General features: G+C 35.8%; 2 protein-coding genes across 2 annotated transcripts; one reads left to right on the top strand and one right to left on the bottom strand.

Annotated features, from left to right (window-relative positions):
• Positions 3,253-7,043, top strand: LOC18793162 (brassinosteroid-related acyltransferase 1). The gene is made up of 3 exons (XM_007222740.2): positions 3,253-4,028; positions 5,347-5,835; positions 6,250-7,043. The coding sequence occupies exons 1-3, from the start codon at positions 3,570-3,572 to the stop codon at positions 6,742-6,744; spliced, it is 1,443 nt and encodes a 480-aa protein (XP_007222802.1). The 5' UTR covers positions 3,253-3,569; the 3' UTR covers positions 6,745-7,043.
• LOC18793837 (two-component response regulator ARR12) lies at positions 7,357-11,886 on the bottom strand. Its single transcript, XM_007226753.2, has 6 exons — positions 11,269-11,886; positions 10,379-10,531; positions 9,734-10,135; positions 9,408-9,484; positions 8,105-9,319; positions 7,357-7,682 (listed from the first exon to the last, which is right to left on the bottom strand). The coding sequence occupies exons 1-6, from the start codon at positions 11,396-11,398 to the stop codon at positions 7,671-7,673; spliced, it is 1,989 nt and encodes a 662-aa protein (XP_007226815.2). The 5' UTR covers positions 11,399-11,886; the 3' UTR covers positions 7,357-7,670.

The following is a 14,688-nucleotide window of genomic DNA, read 5'->3' as shown; positions in this document are numbered from 1 at the left end:
TTATTGATTGGGAATGACAAAATATTGATATCCTGTTTCGTGGAAGTCTTTCTCGTAGCTTTTGATCTCCGACCAAGTTGCAGGAAATTAGGAAATTTAGAAATTCAGCATTTCGATCACATCAATGGCGGCCCTATCCATTTCTTTCAGCATCAAAACTGTAGTTCCAACAATTTGACACATAAAAATGTCAAGGCCTACGTCTATATCTACATGCATAGGCATTGTTTTCTAGCATGGCCCCTGGAAAACCTACTGCTCTGAGTCTGAAATAATAACCCAAATTTTTATCTTCTTTTTTTGTTTTGTTTTTATTCTTGTTCTTTTAGGTCTTGTAGGCCAAAACAACATGATAGTAGCTTTCCGTCTTCAAAATTTCAACTCTTTCGTCGTTGTCTAAATAGGAGCCTAAAATCCTAAACTCCCTTGTATTCTTAAACATTAAGACTTAATTAACCATAAGATTCTTTAGTTTGATTGCTGACATTATCATAATATTAGTACTAATAAGTACCAAAACCACAGCACCGGCACCAGTGATGTAGCAACTACCACTATTATTTATCACCAACACCACAATATAATTAACATAATCCCACTATATATGATGTTCCCCAAATTTTATTTCTTGATGAACCCATCTAAAAATTAACTTATGGTAAATTAAATGCTAATTATTGTGAAAAACCCACTGAATTTTGTGATTTTGCCAAACAGAATAACATTACATATACTTTTTTTACACAAATGATATCGAGGGAGGAGGAATTCATACACATGATCTAGGATGTAGGGATATCAACTCTTCTAACCACTTGTGCTACATTACATATATTTTAATTGTGAGTTCTGTGATTTCATAAGTTATTATTCTTCAAGTAGAGACATAAAACTCGGAAGCTTCCAATCTCTAGCCTAAATTAATTAGATGCTAATGACGGGTACTTGTCTTTCACTATTGAAAGCGAAACGTTCCTAGGTCATCAAAAGCCCCACATGTTCCATACTCACTCAACCAGGTTGGCCAAGTTTATATTATTATTAATGATGTTCATGCCTTGTAAATTAATCAAGTCTCACTTAGCGGAAAGAGAATAAATTTAAAAGCTCTCGAGGTCCACTATTGATGTACCAAGTTCAATCGTCGTTTTATTTTCTTCCTTTTGAGCAGCATCAAGGGTTCACCAGTCATTTTCTTAAGCTTCTTTCGATCTTTGATGTGAACCAAAGAACACCATATGTCATATAGTTTTCTTAATTATTCATTTACCTCATTTTCCTAGCGCAATGATAGTTTTGGTCTTATTTTTTTCTCTTTAATACAAGCGATAATTTAATTTACTCTAAACTACCTCGATCAACTAACCTAACGCACACATTTGCAAATATGATCCTTCTAAAATCGGAAGACATACACAGCAGAAAGATATGAGAACATAATTGTAATAATTGTAGGACGAACTAGCTAGATATCCGTGCATGAAGCCCTGAACATGTCTTCTGCATCCTTTGTGTAAATAAGGAAAAAAGAAAAAAAAAAAATTATTTATTAGGTTTTTTTGCCCATATATAACGTTAAGAACAGGATGGAGTCGGACCGTTTGACATTTACACAGTACTGCTAAACAATCATTCAAAATAAAATATTTGGGAAAACATTTTGGATTATTATAAGCAATTTAGAACTACAGTTGATGTGGCATTAAAAAGACAGGCACATGCATCGCTGAATTTGCACAGGAATTATTGTACTTGATGGGAACACATAAAATTTGTCATGAAGTTGAAACTTAAAAGATATGTACGTTGACTGGATTAAAGTTCAGAAATTGTTGCCAATAATTTGAAGCAAGTAAAATCAGATATTAGAAAAGATAAAGATGCAGGCATTGCACTAGGCACTAGGCAGTAGCTAGCTAGAGTCTATAGAAGAAAAGAAAGAAAACACATTCCTTTACAACTTTAATTAAATAAAAAATCTAATTTATACTCTAAGCAATATAATTATTATGTGATAAATTAAATTAATGTATAATAATTAAAGTTAAGAAAAGGTTAAGCAAAAGAAAGAGCCCCCGAAAATAAGGCAAGGTGCTGGGAAAGGTGGATACAGGAAGAGACAAAGGGTGGGCTTTAAAACCACGCATGCTTTGCTATCAAGAGAGAGCCACTTGCCAACCCCTCTCCCTCTCCCTCGCCCTAGTCTAGCCTTCTCTTTCCCTCAAAGACATGCCAACCTGTTCTTCCAACAGTAAGCTTCACTTCAACCCCACACATCTCCTTCTCTTCTCACTCCAATCTTCCAATCACCAGGTCCACCTTTTCCTCTAAACAAAACAAAAAACAAGTTTCTATGCATCTTGTTGCCTTTATATATTCTATCTAGTCGTTTTTTATACAGTTTCATTTCATTCATTGTTCCTTTTCTTGTTTTCAACTGCGTATATACATATATATTATATATATGTATGCCCTATAGAAGGATTGAACTTGAGTATCTACTTTAGTTTGGAGCTAAATCAAATTAAACATCAATAAGTTGGTAAGAATATTTATCCCTGCACCCGAGATCTTAAGTTCAATTCCTCTTTATCCAATATCGCTTATATAAAAATTCAAACCAAATTACAGTAATGAGAATGGGATTAAAATATTGAAAATAAACATATAAAAATCGAAAGGGCAAAGTCTAATTGTCAATGTTATGGAAGTTACATGCATGGTAACTTAGCAGATGTTAGAAGTAACGTCCTAACTACCTTAATAAATATATATATATATTATAACTAATTAGTATATATAAATGTGGTTTTTAAAGTAGAATGTTTTCGTTTAGTCGATGTGACAAAGGCACATGTTGCTCTTAAGCTGATATGATATGACATGCTTCTTCATACATTATTACAGACGGGAAGCTTTTGGAAATATCAAAAAGACCTCTGATTATTTGCAGCACCTGGCTCCAGAATACGTAACAGACAAAGCTAGGGTTACAGATAGATGTGATGTGATAAGTCTCCAAATTAATATATGTAACATTAAGTTTTCCATTTGTTTCACCTCATTAACTTGAATTATTATCGACATAGCTAGCTCAAGAAAAATGAACCTCTGCGATGGTCCCACCAAATAGACGTACTCCCTGGGGTCCACCCATGGAAGATGATGGACTAGAGTCTGGAGAGAGAGAGAGAGAGAGAGAGAAAGGTAGTGGGTTTCCAAGTGCGAGACAGATCATAACACTATAGAAAACAGCACAGGAGGAGGAGGAGGGGATATATATATATATATATATATATATATAGCACTATTGTCTTAAATTCACCTATTAATTCAGTATTTAATTTCTTTCATGATAAAAAGTACACAGTACCATGCAAAAGCATGTGATTGGTTCTGAGTAGTAGCCATATAATTAACTAACCTCCCTACCCATCTCTATATATTTACCCAACTCCTCACCTCTCTCTCTGTCACAGTTGTTAGTTAAGGCCAAGCTAAGCTCGGGAAAAAAAAAAAAAAACTGCACTTGCTAGAATTAAACAGCTTTTAGTACAATCTCATCTCTCATGGCCACAGAACCTGATTTTGGTGATCACTTAAGGGTTGTTTCGATCACCAAAACCGCGTCTGTGTTTCCAAAAGTTGTGCACCCTCCAAAAATTCTCAGCCTCTCAAACTTGGACAGGCAGTGTCCAGTCCATATGTACTTGGTTTTCTTTTACGAACACGAGAATAATAATTTGTTCGTTGATCGTGATTCAGTTTTCAGAGGCTTGAAGTGTGGCTTAGAGGAGGCTCTGTCGGTGTGGTACCCGGCGGCGGGGAGGTTGACCTTGAACCCTAGTGATGGAAATAAGCTTAACTTGTGGTGCAACAACAAAGGAGCTATTCTGCTTGAGGCAGAGACGCAGGTTGAGATCTCTGAGCTTGGAGACCTCTCTCAGTACAATGACTTTTTGGAGAAATTGGTTTACAAGCCTGTGTTTGATGGAGACTTCTCTCAGATGCCTTTGGTTGTTGCTCAGGTACGTACTCATCAAATTGATGACCTTCTTTCAATATAGGAAAATTTGCGTAAATAGCACCTAAACTTTTAGTCATGTACGCTTTTATCATGTGAACTTCAGTTTTTATCATTAACCACCTCAACTTTGCAAAGTGTAGCAATTTACCTCTTACATGTAATTCCATTAAAATTTCCATTAAATAAAGTCACATGTTGAACATATGTTTTTTTTAAAGGACATTTTCATCAATTTATTATAATTTTTTTCGCCAAATTATTATAATTAAAAACTTTTTTTTAAACTAACATAATCAAAAAGAAAAAAAAGAATTCAACCTAATCATCCCACTAGCTCCCCTTCCCCCAACTCCTTCACGACAGCCCCCTTCCCAGCCAAAAGGCCACAGCCCACAACAATCCATCCCTTCTACCCCACCCTCGCCCTAAAACTCCCCTCCCCACTCTCTCTCTCTCTCTCTCTCTCTCTCTCTCTCTCTCTCTCTCTCTCTCCTACTGCACAAACAATAGGCCAAGCTCTGCAAATCAATAACAAATTCAGCCATAACTAGGTTTGCCAAGTCTGATTTTACTAGCACAAAGAAAAAAGGAAAAGGACTTGATTGCTAGGTTTTAATGTATTAGAGAACTAGGGTATGTTCAGCACTCTTGAGCATATCTTCCACTTTTTGTAAGACTTCACCTTGAATTGCAAATTGGTATTGGAGGAGAAAGATGTTGGGGGAGGCGAGAGATAATATGTTTGATTTAACAAAAATCTTAACGGAGTTACACGTAAGTGATAAATTATAAAGTTTAGGTGATTAATAATTAAAATTAAAAGTTCAGGTGGTATTTATGCAAATTTCCATTCAATATATATACATTTCTTAATTCAAAGAGAAAAATCATGTATATATATATGTGTGTTAATTGTTCAAAGACATTAATGTGTTTCTTGAAATTAACCCTCTTCGTAGCTAGAACAAATCCCAATTGGACCAATTCCATTTTCCTTATTATTATTATTATCTTTATTTCTGTTTTAATAAATTTAATATTATCAGATTCTTCATTAGGGTTTCTTGAAATTACATATAAGAAAAAACTCCTTAATTTGGAAGCATGCTCTCTATACACTGAACAAGAAAAATATGTGTAACCAGTTGACAAGGACAGTGAGTCCGTTCCATGTCACCAAAGTTTGAGTTTCATTTTCCATGTATAGATTAGATTAATTTGGAGTAATTTAAATCATCGTTTATATATTAAAAAATATGTGTGTGTTGTAATTGAATTAAGTTGGTTAAATTATTCTTGGAATGGTTACGTTGGAGTAGGTGACCAAGTTTGGGTGTGGAGGCTATTCAATAGGTATTGGTATCAGCCATTCGCTGTTTGATGGCCCGGCGGCATATGACTTTATGTGTGCATGGGCTTCAAATTCTGCTGTAATTATGAAACAACACAAAGCTTTGGAGCTGCCTAATAAGTTGCCAGTGCACGACAGAGGGACACTGTTGATGGGTAAGTTTGGTCATGAAGCTCCAAAAGGGGTTGGTGCAAAGTTGTTGCAAAATGGGAACGACGTCGTCCCTTCGGTATTGACAAGGGCTGCTGCCGTGGATCATTTGTACCAATTGATAATGCAAGCAGCAGCAGCATCCGGTGACCAGATCAAATTGGATCAAATTGAGAATAATTATGTTCATAAAACCTTTCATTTGAGCGGTGCGTTGATAGAGAGTTTGAAGAGGGAGGTTTTTGGTGGTGACATGGGTGGTTTTTCTTGTTCATCCTTTGAAGTTGTTGCTGCTCACCTCTGGAAGGTAAATTTATCAATTCAATTTGCCACTGAAAATTTAGTTTTATCAAAATTACCTACCACAAAAATTATTTGAGTTTTTATGAAAATTCGACATACTAATGTATTCAATCGAGATTTTAAAGGAGTTTAAAAGTTCAGGAATATTCACTTTGGGTTGAGACTCCACTTGTAGTCTTGTATTAACCTACATAGACGATAGAAATACTGCCGTTTTTTTTTTCTATTCCGTTTTTGGAAGTAGTTCCCACGTACCAGTTTATATGCAACTACTCATCAATCAAATCAAAGACATGAACTCAATAATCAAGAGCAATGTCAAACTTAACGAATTGTTGTGTTAATCCATCATAGTATTTCTTTCTAATTGTTCATCACAAAATTGAAGATTCATGAATAATTTAAGTGAATTTATTAGGCAAAGACGAAAGCTTTAGGAGCGAGGAAGGAGACAATGGTGTGCCTGCAATTTGCCGTGGACGCGAGGAACAAGGTGGAGCCTTCACTCCCTGAAGGGTTCAGCGGCAATGCCTATGTCCTTGCCTCTGTTGCCCTAACAGCAGGACAAGTAGAGCAAGCGACCCACAAAGCCATTGTTGAAAAGATAAGGGAAGCCAAGAGCTCTGTTACAAGCAACTATGTCAAGGCATATATGGAGGCAGTTGCAGGGCCCCAGACATCTCTGCCTCCTATCAAGGAGCTCACTTTGATATCTGATTGGACCAGAATGCCCTTCCACAAAGTTGGGTTCTTGCAAGAAGCAGCAGCCTATGCTTCTCCACTGGTTTCTCCAATCCCACAGGTTGCATATTTTATGCAGAATCCTAGGGATAATAGGGGCATTGACATGAGAGTTGGATTGCTTCCACACTACCTCAGTGCCTTCACTCGCTACTTCCTCACTAATAAATGAGCAGTGAAAACTTAACCCGCTTTTGGGGCTCACTCGGGTAGTGATTCGAGCGAGAAAAGTACTGTTAGGATTAGAATAGAGCAAGAGTTCGTTTGGTCGATCCAATGTAACAAAAACAAAGAACAACTTGCTGTGAAACTGTTTGATTTGTTTTGCGTCTACCTTTTCTCTTTTTGTTTGTAAGTGCTGTGGGGCCCGCCGGGGGGGTGGGGGGTGGGGTATGAGCAAGTCTTTAGGTGGTCTTTGATGATTAGATGATTATAAATATATATACATATATTAATGATTATGATTTGCCATATGAGTTGTTCAAAAGACGATATATGTGAGATGGTCGTTTGGTAAAGCACATTACAGAACAAACTCAAATTAGAAAATTATGGTGACATGCATTTTTCTTGGTCAGAAGAAAGATGCTTTAACAAATTGAGTCCTGTCATTATCTCAATCAAATCGTAATCTTCATATTCGTGTATGTAGAGCCACATATAAGACTAAATAATTCACAAAATTCTTCTTTCATTTTTGTAATATATATATATATATATATATAATGAAGAAAAATAAAGCTGCTACGTGTGAGGAATAGAATGCTAGTTATGCAGAATATATTAAAGGGAAGCCAAAGCATATATGTAGTGTAGTCAAAGAGATATCATTAACTACTCCTTAATACATTGCCGGGGCTGGATGACAGCAGATTAAACAAGCCCTAATTTTGTTCGATAAACAACTAAAACGGATTAATGTGCAACTAAACTAGAGAGAATGGAGACTAATTCTTGCTAGGAAAATACAAAACTTGATATTAATGTAAATATGTAGACAAATGCTCTGAAACTAGAGGAGTGAAGGACAGTGATCTCTCCTTTTTTCTTTTTTTTTCCCTACATGGCCATTGAACCTTCCCAGCCGTTGATTTCGCCTTATCTCCTTTCCTGCATCACCAGTTCATGTTATTGAGTTTCAAAAATCTAATGCTTATATTATCACTGAAGACCATCTATGTTAAATTTGCCTTAACCAGAAATATACAGTGAAATGGCTGCACTGTTTCAGATTATGTTGAAAGTTGGCTAGCTCCAAACAGAAAATTTAATCAAGTGGGGATGATGAAAACTATGTTGCACCTATCCGGAGGCAGAAACCAACATGATCTATTTTAACACAACGTCTTTTAGCATACAGGACTCTACAAGGACTGTTAAGCCTCAACAGATCCCCAGAAGTGTTGCTAATACTTGCACAAAACTACACAAAGCTCACCTTTATCTTTTGGTTATCAAAACATTGTAGAAGGAATGTCAGTGAATCCAAGTTCAAACGGTAATAAGCAAGGCAGGTAAAATAAGTTTCTTACCTGTTTCATCATTGCACTCACTAACTCATCCAATGACCCAACATTGTTGGGGTTGTAACCGCCCTGCAGCTTCCGTTGGTCCATAAGGTACCCCGGTCTCATCTTCAATGATGCATCCTGAGTCGGTTCAACATTATCATATTTCATGAGCAATGGATCGAGAAAATTAGATTGTCCAATCGAATTGAAGCCCATGTTTCTTTGGAAGGATGTCCTTCTAGAGTCCGAATTCTGGTCAAAAGGAGCCACAGTATCATTAACCGGCATCAAAGAGTTCATTGAGGTACACATAACATCTGAGGGGTATTGGGAATCCGGCTTATGGTCATCCCACCCCTGAAACGGGTCATTATTAATTGTTTGCCCAGAATTATTGCTGATTGCAGATGCTTGGATTGGTAGTCCAAATCTTGAATCCTGCGATTGACAGGAGATAGAGACATCAATCTGAGAGCTCCCAATTTGTGAAGACATAACAGGCATATTGTCCTTCAGGTTACTTTGAAGCAGAGTAGCTTGTTTGAATGAGTCACGTGAAGAAAATGAATTTGAGCAGAACATAGATGGCTGAGAAGCGCTTGACCAGTTGTCATTCAACCTACCATGATCCAAAAAAGGTGGTGACAATTCTGATCTTAAGGAGGCCCTTGATACAGAAGACTGATTTACATAATTTCTTCCAACTTCAGAATCTCGAGTGTGTCTTAAAATTGGGTTGTCTGCAAGCCCAAGAGCATCATTTGAGCTATTAAACACTTTTGCATCTGGGAGACCACTGGAAGTAGGATAAACTGTTGTACCATTGACAGCAGCAGAGAAGTCTGCAACGCAGGCAGCTTCAGTACCATGTTGTTGATCAAGTTCCAACGGTGCTGGCAGTATATTTCCATTACGGTTTCCAGGAAATATCAATGGCTGATCATTAATGGAGTTGCTTGGATTCTGTGCATGACTCAATTGAAACATTCCTGAAGAAGGAAGACAATGTAGACCCAGACCAGCAGGAGTGTTCAATCTACCAACCATCCCACTAGGTGGGAAGGATCTGAATGCATTGTTATGAAACTGACCAGGTCCCGTCAATGGATGGAAATTTCCAACTCCATTCACAGAAGTCATTTGCAAATATGAAGAATCAGAAGTCCCTAAGGCTGCCACCATATTAGCTTGTTGGTTTGCCACACGGCTGATTCTTTTCAGGTAAAGCCTATATTTCTGCAACAACATAAAAATAAAACAACATAAGCTTCCTATAATAGAATATTACTACTGTCTTGAACTAAGGGAATATGAGCATTCATACCTGGAGATGGCTTGCCACATTTTCTCTTGTAAGCTTTTCAACATTCATCAAATCTAAAATCTTTTTGGGCACAGCCTCTGCATACAAATAAATTTAAGCAAAAGAGTTAGTATTTAAAAAATCTTTATAAAAAACACGAAGTATGACAGATTTGGGATACATGATCTACTCACTACTAGGAGTTTCAAATCCAGGCTATAAATGCAGAAACTTCAGAGATGATTTCAAAAAAGGACCAAAAGATTGAAGAATTCCACATATTAAGGGTTATCACAAATACAAGGATAATTTCCTCAAATAGCTTTGACCAAGGATTAAGAACATACTGTCAATGCCTAACTGATTAACAGCGGCCACAAACTTGCGATGCAGCTCCAGAGACCAAACAACCCGAGGCTTTTTCTGGGTTGACGGATCGTCATTATCATGTCCATCCTCATCACGATCATCATCCTCATCCTCGTCCTGATCCTTCCGTTTTTTATTGAGCTTTGCATTCTGATCTGAATTTCCCGTGCCCGCTGATCCAGGTCCTCCTTCACCATTTCCAGCATGTGACTTTTCTTGATTGCAAGAATTCTGGTCCTTTGAATCGACTTTCTTTCTTCTTATCACATGTTGCCATATGTTCTTTAACTGCTCAATTCGGACGGGTTTTAGCAGGTAATCACAAGCTCCATGGGTGATTCCCTTCATCACAAGCTTGGTATCCCCATTTGCAGACAACACTAAGAACATGTTTACATTTATAATTAGTAACGAATCCTAACTTAAAAACAAGAGCTGCAGAAGAGCTCCTACAATTCTACCGATATCTTAAAGATTTAAGATATCTCGAAATTTCAGAATTTAACAAAACAAATGAAAGGGAATTCACAGTTTTGTATTCAGTTATCAAAAGTTTAATTGGGAGAAAAAAAAAAAGCTACAGACAACATAGTGAAGATTGCGCAGAGTTGGCGTGGCTTTACTTATAACAGGGAGATCCATCTCAAGCCCTACAAGCTCGAGCAACTTGAATCCATCCATGTCTGGCATATGTACATCACTGATAACCAGGTCAAACTTGTTCTTGTTTTCTCTCAATAACTTCAATGCCATTATTGCCTGACTGGTAGTGGTAACTGCAAGATCCATCAAGGTTACTATATACCCACCAAATTTCAAGGGGGGAAATCAAACGTACAGATGCAAAAAAAGAGCAACCAAAACAGACCAATCTACCACAGCTCAATCAATAGAACTGAAAATGTTGATTGTACCTATAGAAAATGCAATTCAAGTTGAATGTAATTAAGAATCCATTTGCTGAATGCCTGCCCCCTCTAATTGACTAGAATATCTAAGAGATAATCTTATTTCTAAATTCAAAGGAAAAAACAAAACATTTTCTCCTAATTTTAGTAAAAAGAATCAACCTTTTATATGCAAATCATCATTACAAGAAATTACAGAATCAGGGAGAAAATATAAAATTGACTGACAAAATTACAGAACTTAGAGATAGATATTCTTGTTTCTAAATTCAAGGGAAATAACATGACTTTTACTTCTAATTTTAGAAGATTGGATCAACCGTTTAAATACAAATGGATATTAGAAGAAATTATTGAATCAGGGAGACATATAAAATTGACTCACAAAATCTTTTCAAGAAACACATATCTAAGCAGCCATCTTCGTACAAACATATATTAAACTGACTTTGGCAAAAAACCTCAAGTGCAAACAAATCACGGAGGTGCTATAAATTTACATAACCAAAATGAAAACTACCAACAGCAACACAAAATCTAAACAAAAAACACCATTTTAGCACCAAACAAAACCGGAAGGCATCACAGAAACCCCATTAACAAACCATGATATTTGCACCGACGGAGTAGAGCATCTAAGAGCTTAAGGCAAATGGGATCATCATCCACGGCAAGCACACGCATTCCAATGGGAAATTGGTCTCTGGGTTCATCAAGTACCCCCTCAACAGTCATTTTTCTCAAGCAGAGAACTTGACAAACTCGGAAAATAAAAATGGAAGAGAGAGAAGTGAAGTTTGAATGTTGAAGCCTCTTGCTTTTTTGGGTTTTGGACAAAACCAGCAAAACCCAGAATCAATAAAAACACAAAGATGCAGAGAAAATGACTTGTAAAGTCTAATGGGTTGGGTGATTAGAGAGAGAGAGCGAGAGAGAGATTAAGGAATGCGATTAGTGGTAAACATAGAATATTATTAATGAAGGTCTCTCTTTCTCTCTCTTTGTGTGTGTGTGTGTGTGTGTGTGTGTGTGTGTGAGTGTAAGCGTTGAAAGAGAGAGAAAAGGAATCTGAAATATGTATGGACTGTGAGAGAAGGAAGAAGAATTAGACTCTGTAGACTTTCCTGAAATGGACCCTTTCTTTTTTTCTGGTTTTGGGTTCAGTTGATTCTCATTATTATGATCTCGCATTAATTTTGATTTTGAGTTTCTTCCCTTCTTAATGTTTTTTGTGTTATGACTTTTTCAAAAATAAGAAATTAAATTTTTGGTACCCAATAAGAAAAAGGAAATTAGAATTTTCCAAATAAGGTACAAACGAATTAGCATTAAAACTGAAAAATACATATGGGGAAAAAGAGAATCTTACCAAGTTGACTGGTTCTTTTATGATTTTATCTGCAACCGAAAGATTTAACTGAAGATTCTGATATGATTTATTAAATGGAAGAGAAGTAAATCCACAAAAATGTTTTTATTTTTCATAAAATACAACATTAGCCGGCCCAGTTTTTCTACTAGTTATTCATTTTTCTTCAATAAAATACTATCGTCTTCCTCTCAAAAATGTTTTTCTTTTTCATATTCCTTTTTGTCAAAATTTCCTAGTTGGTTCTTTTAATATTATATTTTCATTAGATTTTGCTGAAATTTACATGTAGTGATATTTAAAGGGAAAAAAAAAACCATGTATTGTCTTGACTTTTTCCTTTATGTTTTTGCAAAAGAATGTATCGCATGCAACATTTGAAATTCAAATACAGTGGTCTAGATCGGGATTTAGGAACCCGAGTTAATTTGGTGCATGATTATAAATGTTAAATACTTGTCGATTTGTAACTTATTTTTCCACCATGATTCTTAGGAAACACCCAATCTAGAGTTGCAATTTACATGATATTGTTAAGATTTAGTTCTATATTTGGTTTCATAATTACCTTCAATAATGAGGAAAAAAAGATCCTTTTGGTCATAAAAAAAAGATCGAAGAAGAATGTTTGGTCATGTAAAGAATATAACATAAGTAGCTTTTGTTTCAATATTGAATAATGAATATTGTAGACTTTAAGAAATATTATTTTTGGAAGGCTTGTGGTAGAAAACAAATCTCTTCTTTTTCATAACATTTTTGTATTTCTTCATTATCTTCTTCCTTTTTTTGGCTTGGAATTCCAAAACAAGTTCCCACAATATACTGTTTTTAGAAGAAGTGAAAAGGGTCTTAACCTGCATTTGAACCCCTCTAGCACCTTAGTAGTGTGTATGAACCCCCTTCTCCCTATAGTTTAGACTATCGCTTGTATTTTTTTTAAAAAAATCTTATTATCTTTACATATATATGTTGATTTTTCTTCCTTGTGAAAGATTAACACATTGGAAATTAAAAAACAGCCAATGTCTTCGTTTCAAACAATTTTCTTTAGTCAATGATTTGGCTGCTAATTTTCTTTTTAATTTGGTAAGAAACTTGTAGATGAAGTGGTTAAAAACGATTCTCTTCGAATTTGACATGTCGTGCTCATCTCCTATAAAAAAGCTATATTATTCTTAATTTTGGTCTAAATCAAAGAGCATGGCCTCTTTTAATTACATTAATTAAGTTGATACAATAAAACTAGGTGCATTTATCGTTTTCCTCTTACCGTGAATTTCAAAACAAAACCACTCCCCCAACAAAAAGGAAGAAAAAAAAAAAGATGAAAAAGAAAGATATATACCCGAAAATCACACCTTAATAAGTGAGAGAGACAAATCCAGGAACCTGTGAAAGGTGGGTGGGTGAACCGTGGATTGGAGAAAGAGACACAGTGATGATTATTACAGAGAGAGAGAGAGAGAGAGAGAGAGAGAGAGGGAGAGAGAGAGGGCCAATCCTAAGAAAAGCTAGCAAGCAAATCAATCACATTCAAGTTTAATGGAAAACCCACTACCTAGCCTGGTCCTTGAGTGCGTCATCGACTCATTTTAGTGGAGAAAAACGTAGCATGAGGCTTTTCGGATTTTTTGTGTGAAAAGTTATAATCTTAGACAATGTGATTTACCCTAAATCCCTAATATAATATTATATTTAGTGGTTTCCATCCGTACTTAAGCCCTCAAAGCAAAGTTAAACAAACTTTCATCCAACTTCTATCGGCGCACAAACTGTATTAGAGTACCAGTACAAGTAGCTAGACTAATTAATTAAATATTATATATAGATAGCGTTTTATGAATGATAATATTCTGATCTTGCAATCAAACCATAATTGAAACCTAACATGGTTTTATACTTAAGAACTCATTTAGAGTTATCATCGATGACCAAGAATGAAAATGACTCGTCGTAATCATAGTTTAATGAGAATAATTTAGCTGGAAATCTATTAAGGGGCCATTAGGTGGTCAGCAAAAATCAACAGCCTACATATAGGTTGATTGTAAAATAATCTTAACATCAAAGATTAAAGATTGATAATGATATAATTAAGTTACTTCCTACGGCATCTTGGATTGGAGGATCATGCAACCATTATCTGGCTCAAAACGAGACACCAATGAGCTTATATAAATAAATACACGATGATCAAAAGCAGCATCATTGACTAAGGCAACAAATATTAATAAAATGGTGGCATGATAACAAGAGCTTATCCCTCTTTTTTGTTCTCTATAAGCATGAAATAATAATTTAATATAGTTTTGCTTTGTTGTGATATGCATTATTTTAGAAGATTCATGTTGGGTGCAAAATCTTGAGATTCCTTTGCTTTTTTGAGTCACATGACTTTCCATTTGGCATGATTATATTTTAAGAGAGGAGGGTAGGGCGTGGTGACTAGTAGTGGGGAAGGACAATATGCAAGTTGGCTAAATATAAGGCAGGCTTGTGAATGGTGAAGCTTTAGCTAATCTTGTCTCCTATCAGGTATATATGCTCACAATTTTTAAACATGTTGAGTGACTTTCCTACAACCTTCCTTTATCTTAATCGATTACCTCATCATCTAAGTATTTTGCTATTTTATTCTTCAACAAACACACAT

This window comes from Prunus persica, chromosome G1 (genome assembly GCF_000346465.2).
Source record: "Prunus persica cultivar Lovell chromosome G1, Prunus_persica_NCBIv2, whole genome shotgun sequence".
Taxonomy (NCBI): Eukaryota; Viridiplantae; Streptophyta; class Magnoliopsida; order Rosales; family Rosaceae; genus Prunus; species Prunus persica.
This window is presented reverse-complemented; position numbering and strand designations above follow the sequence as displayed.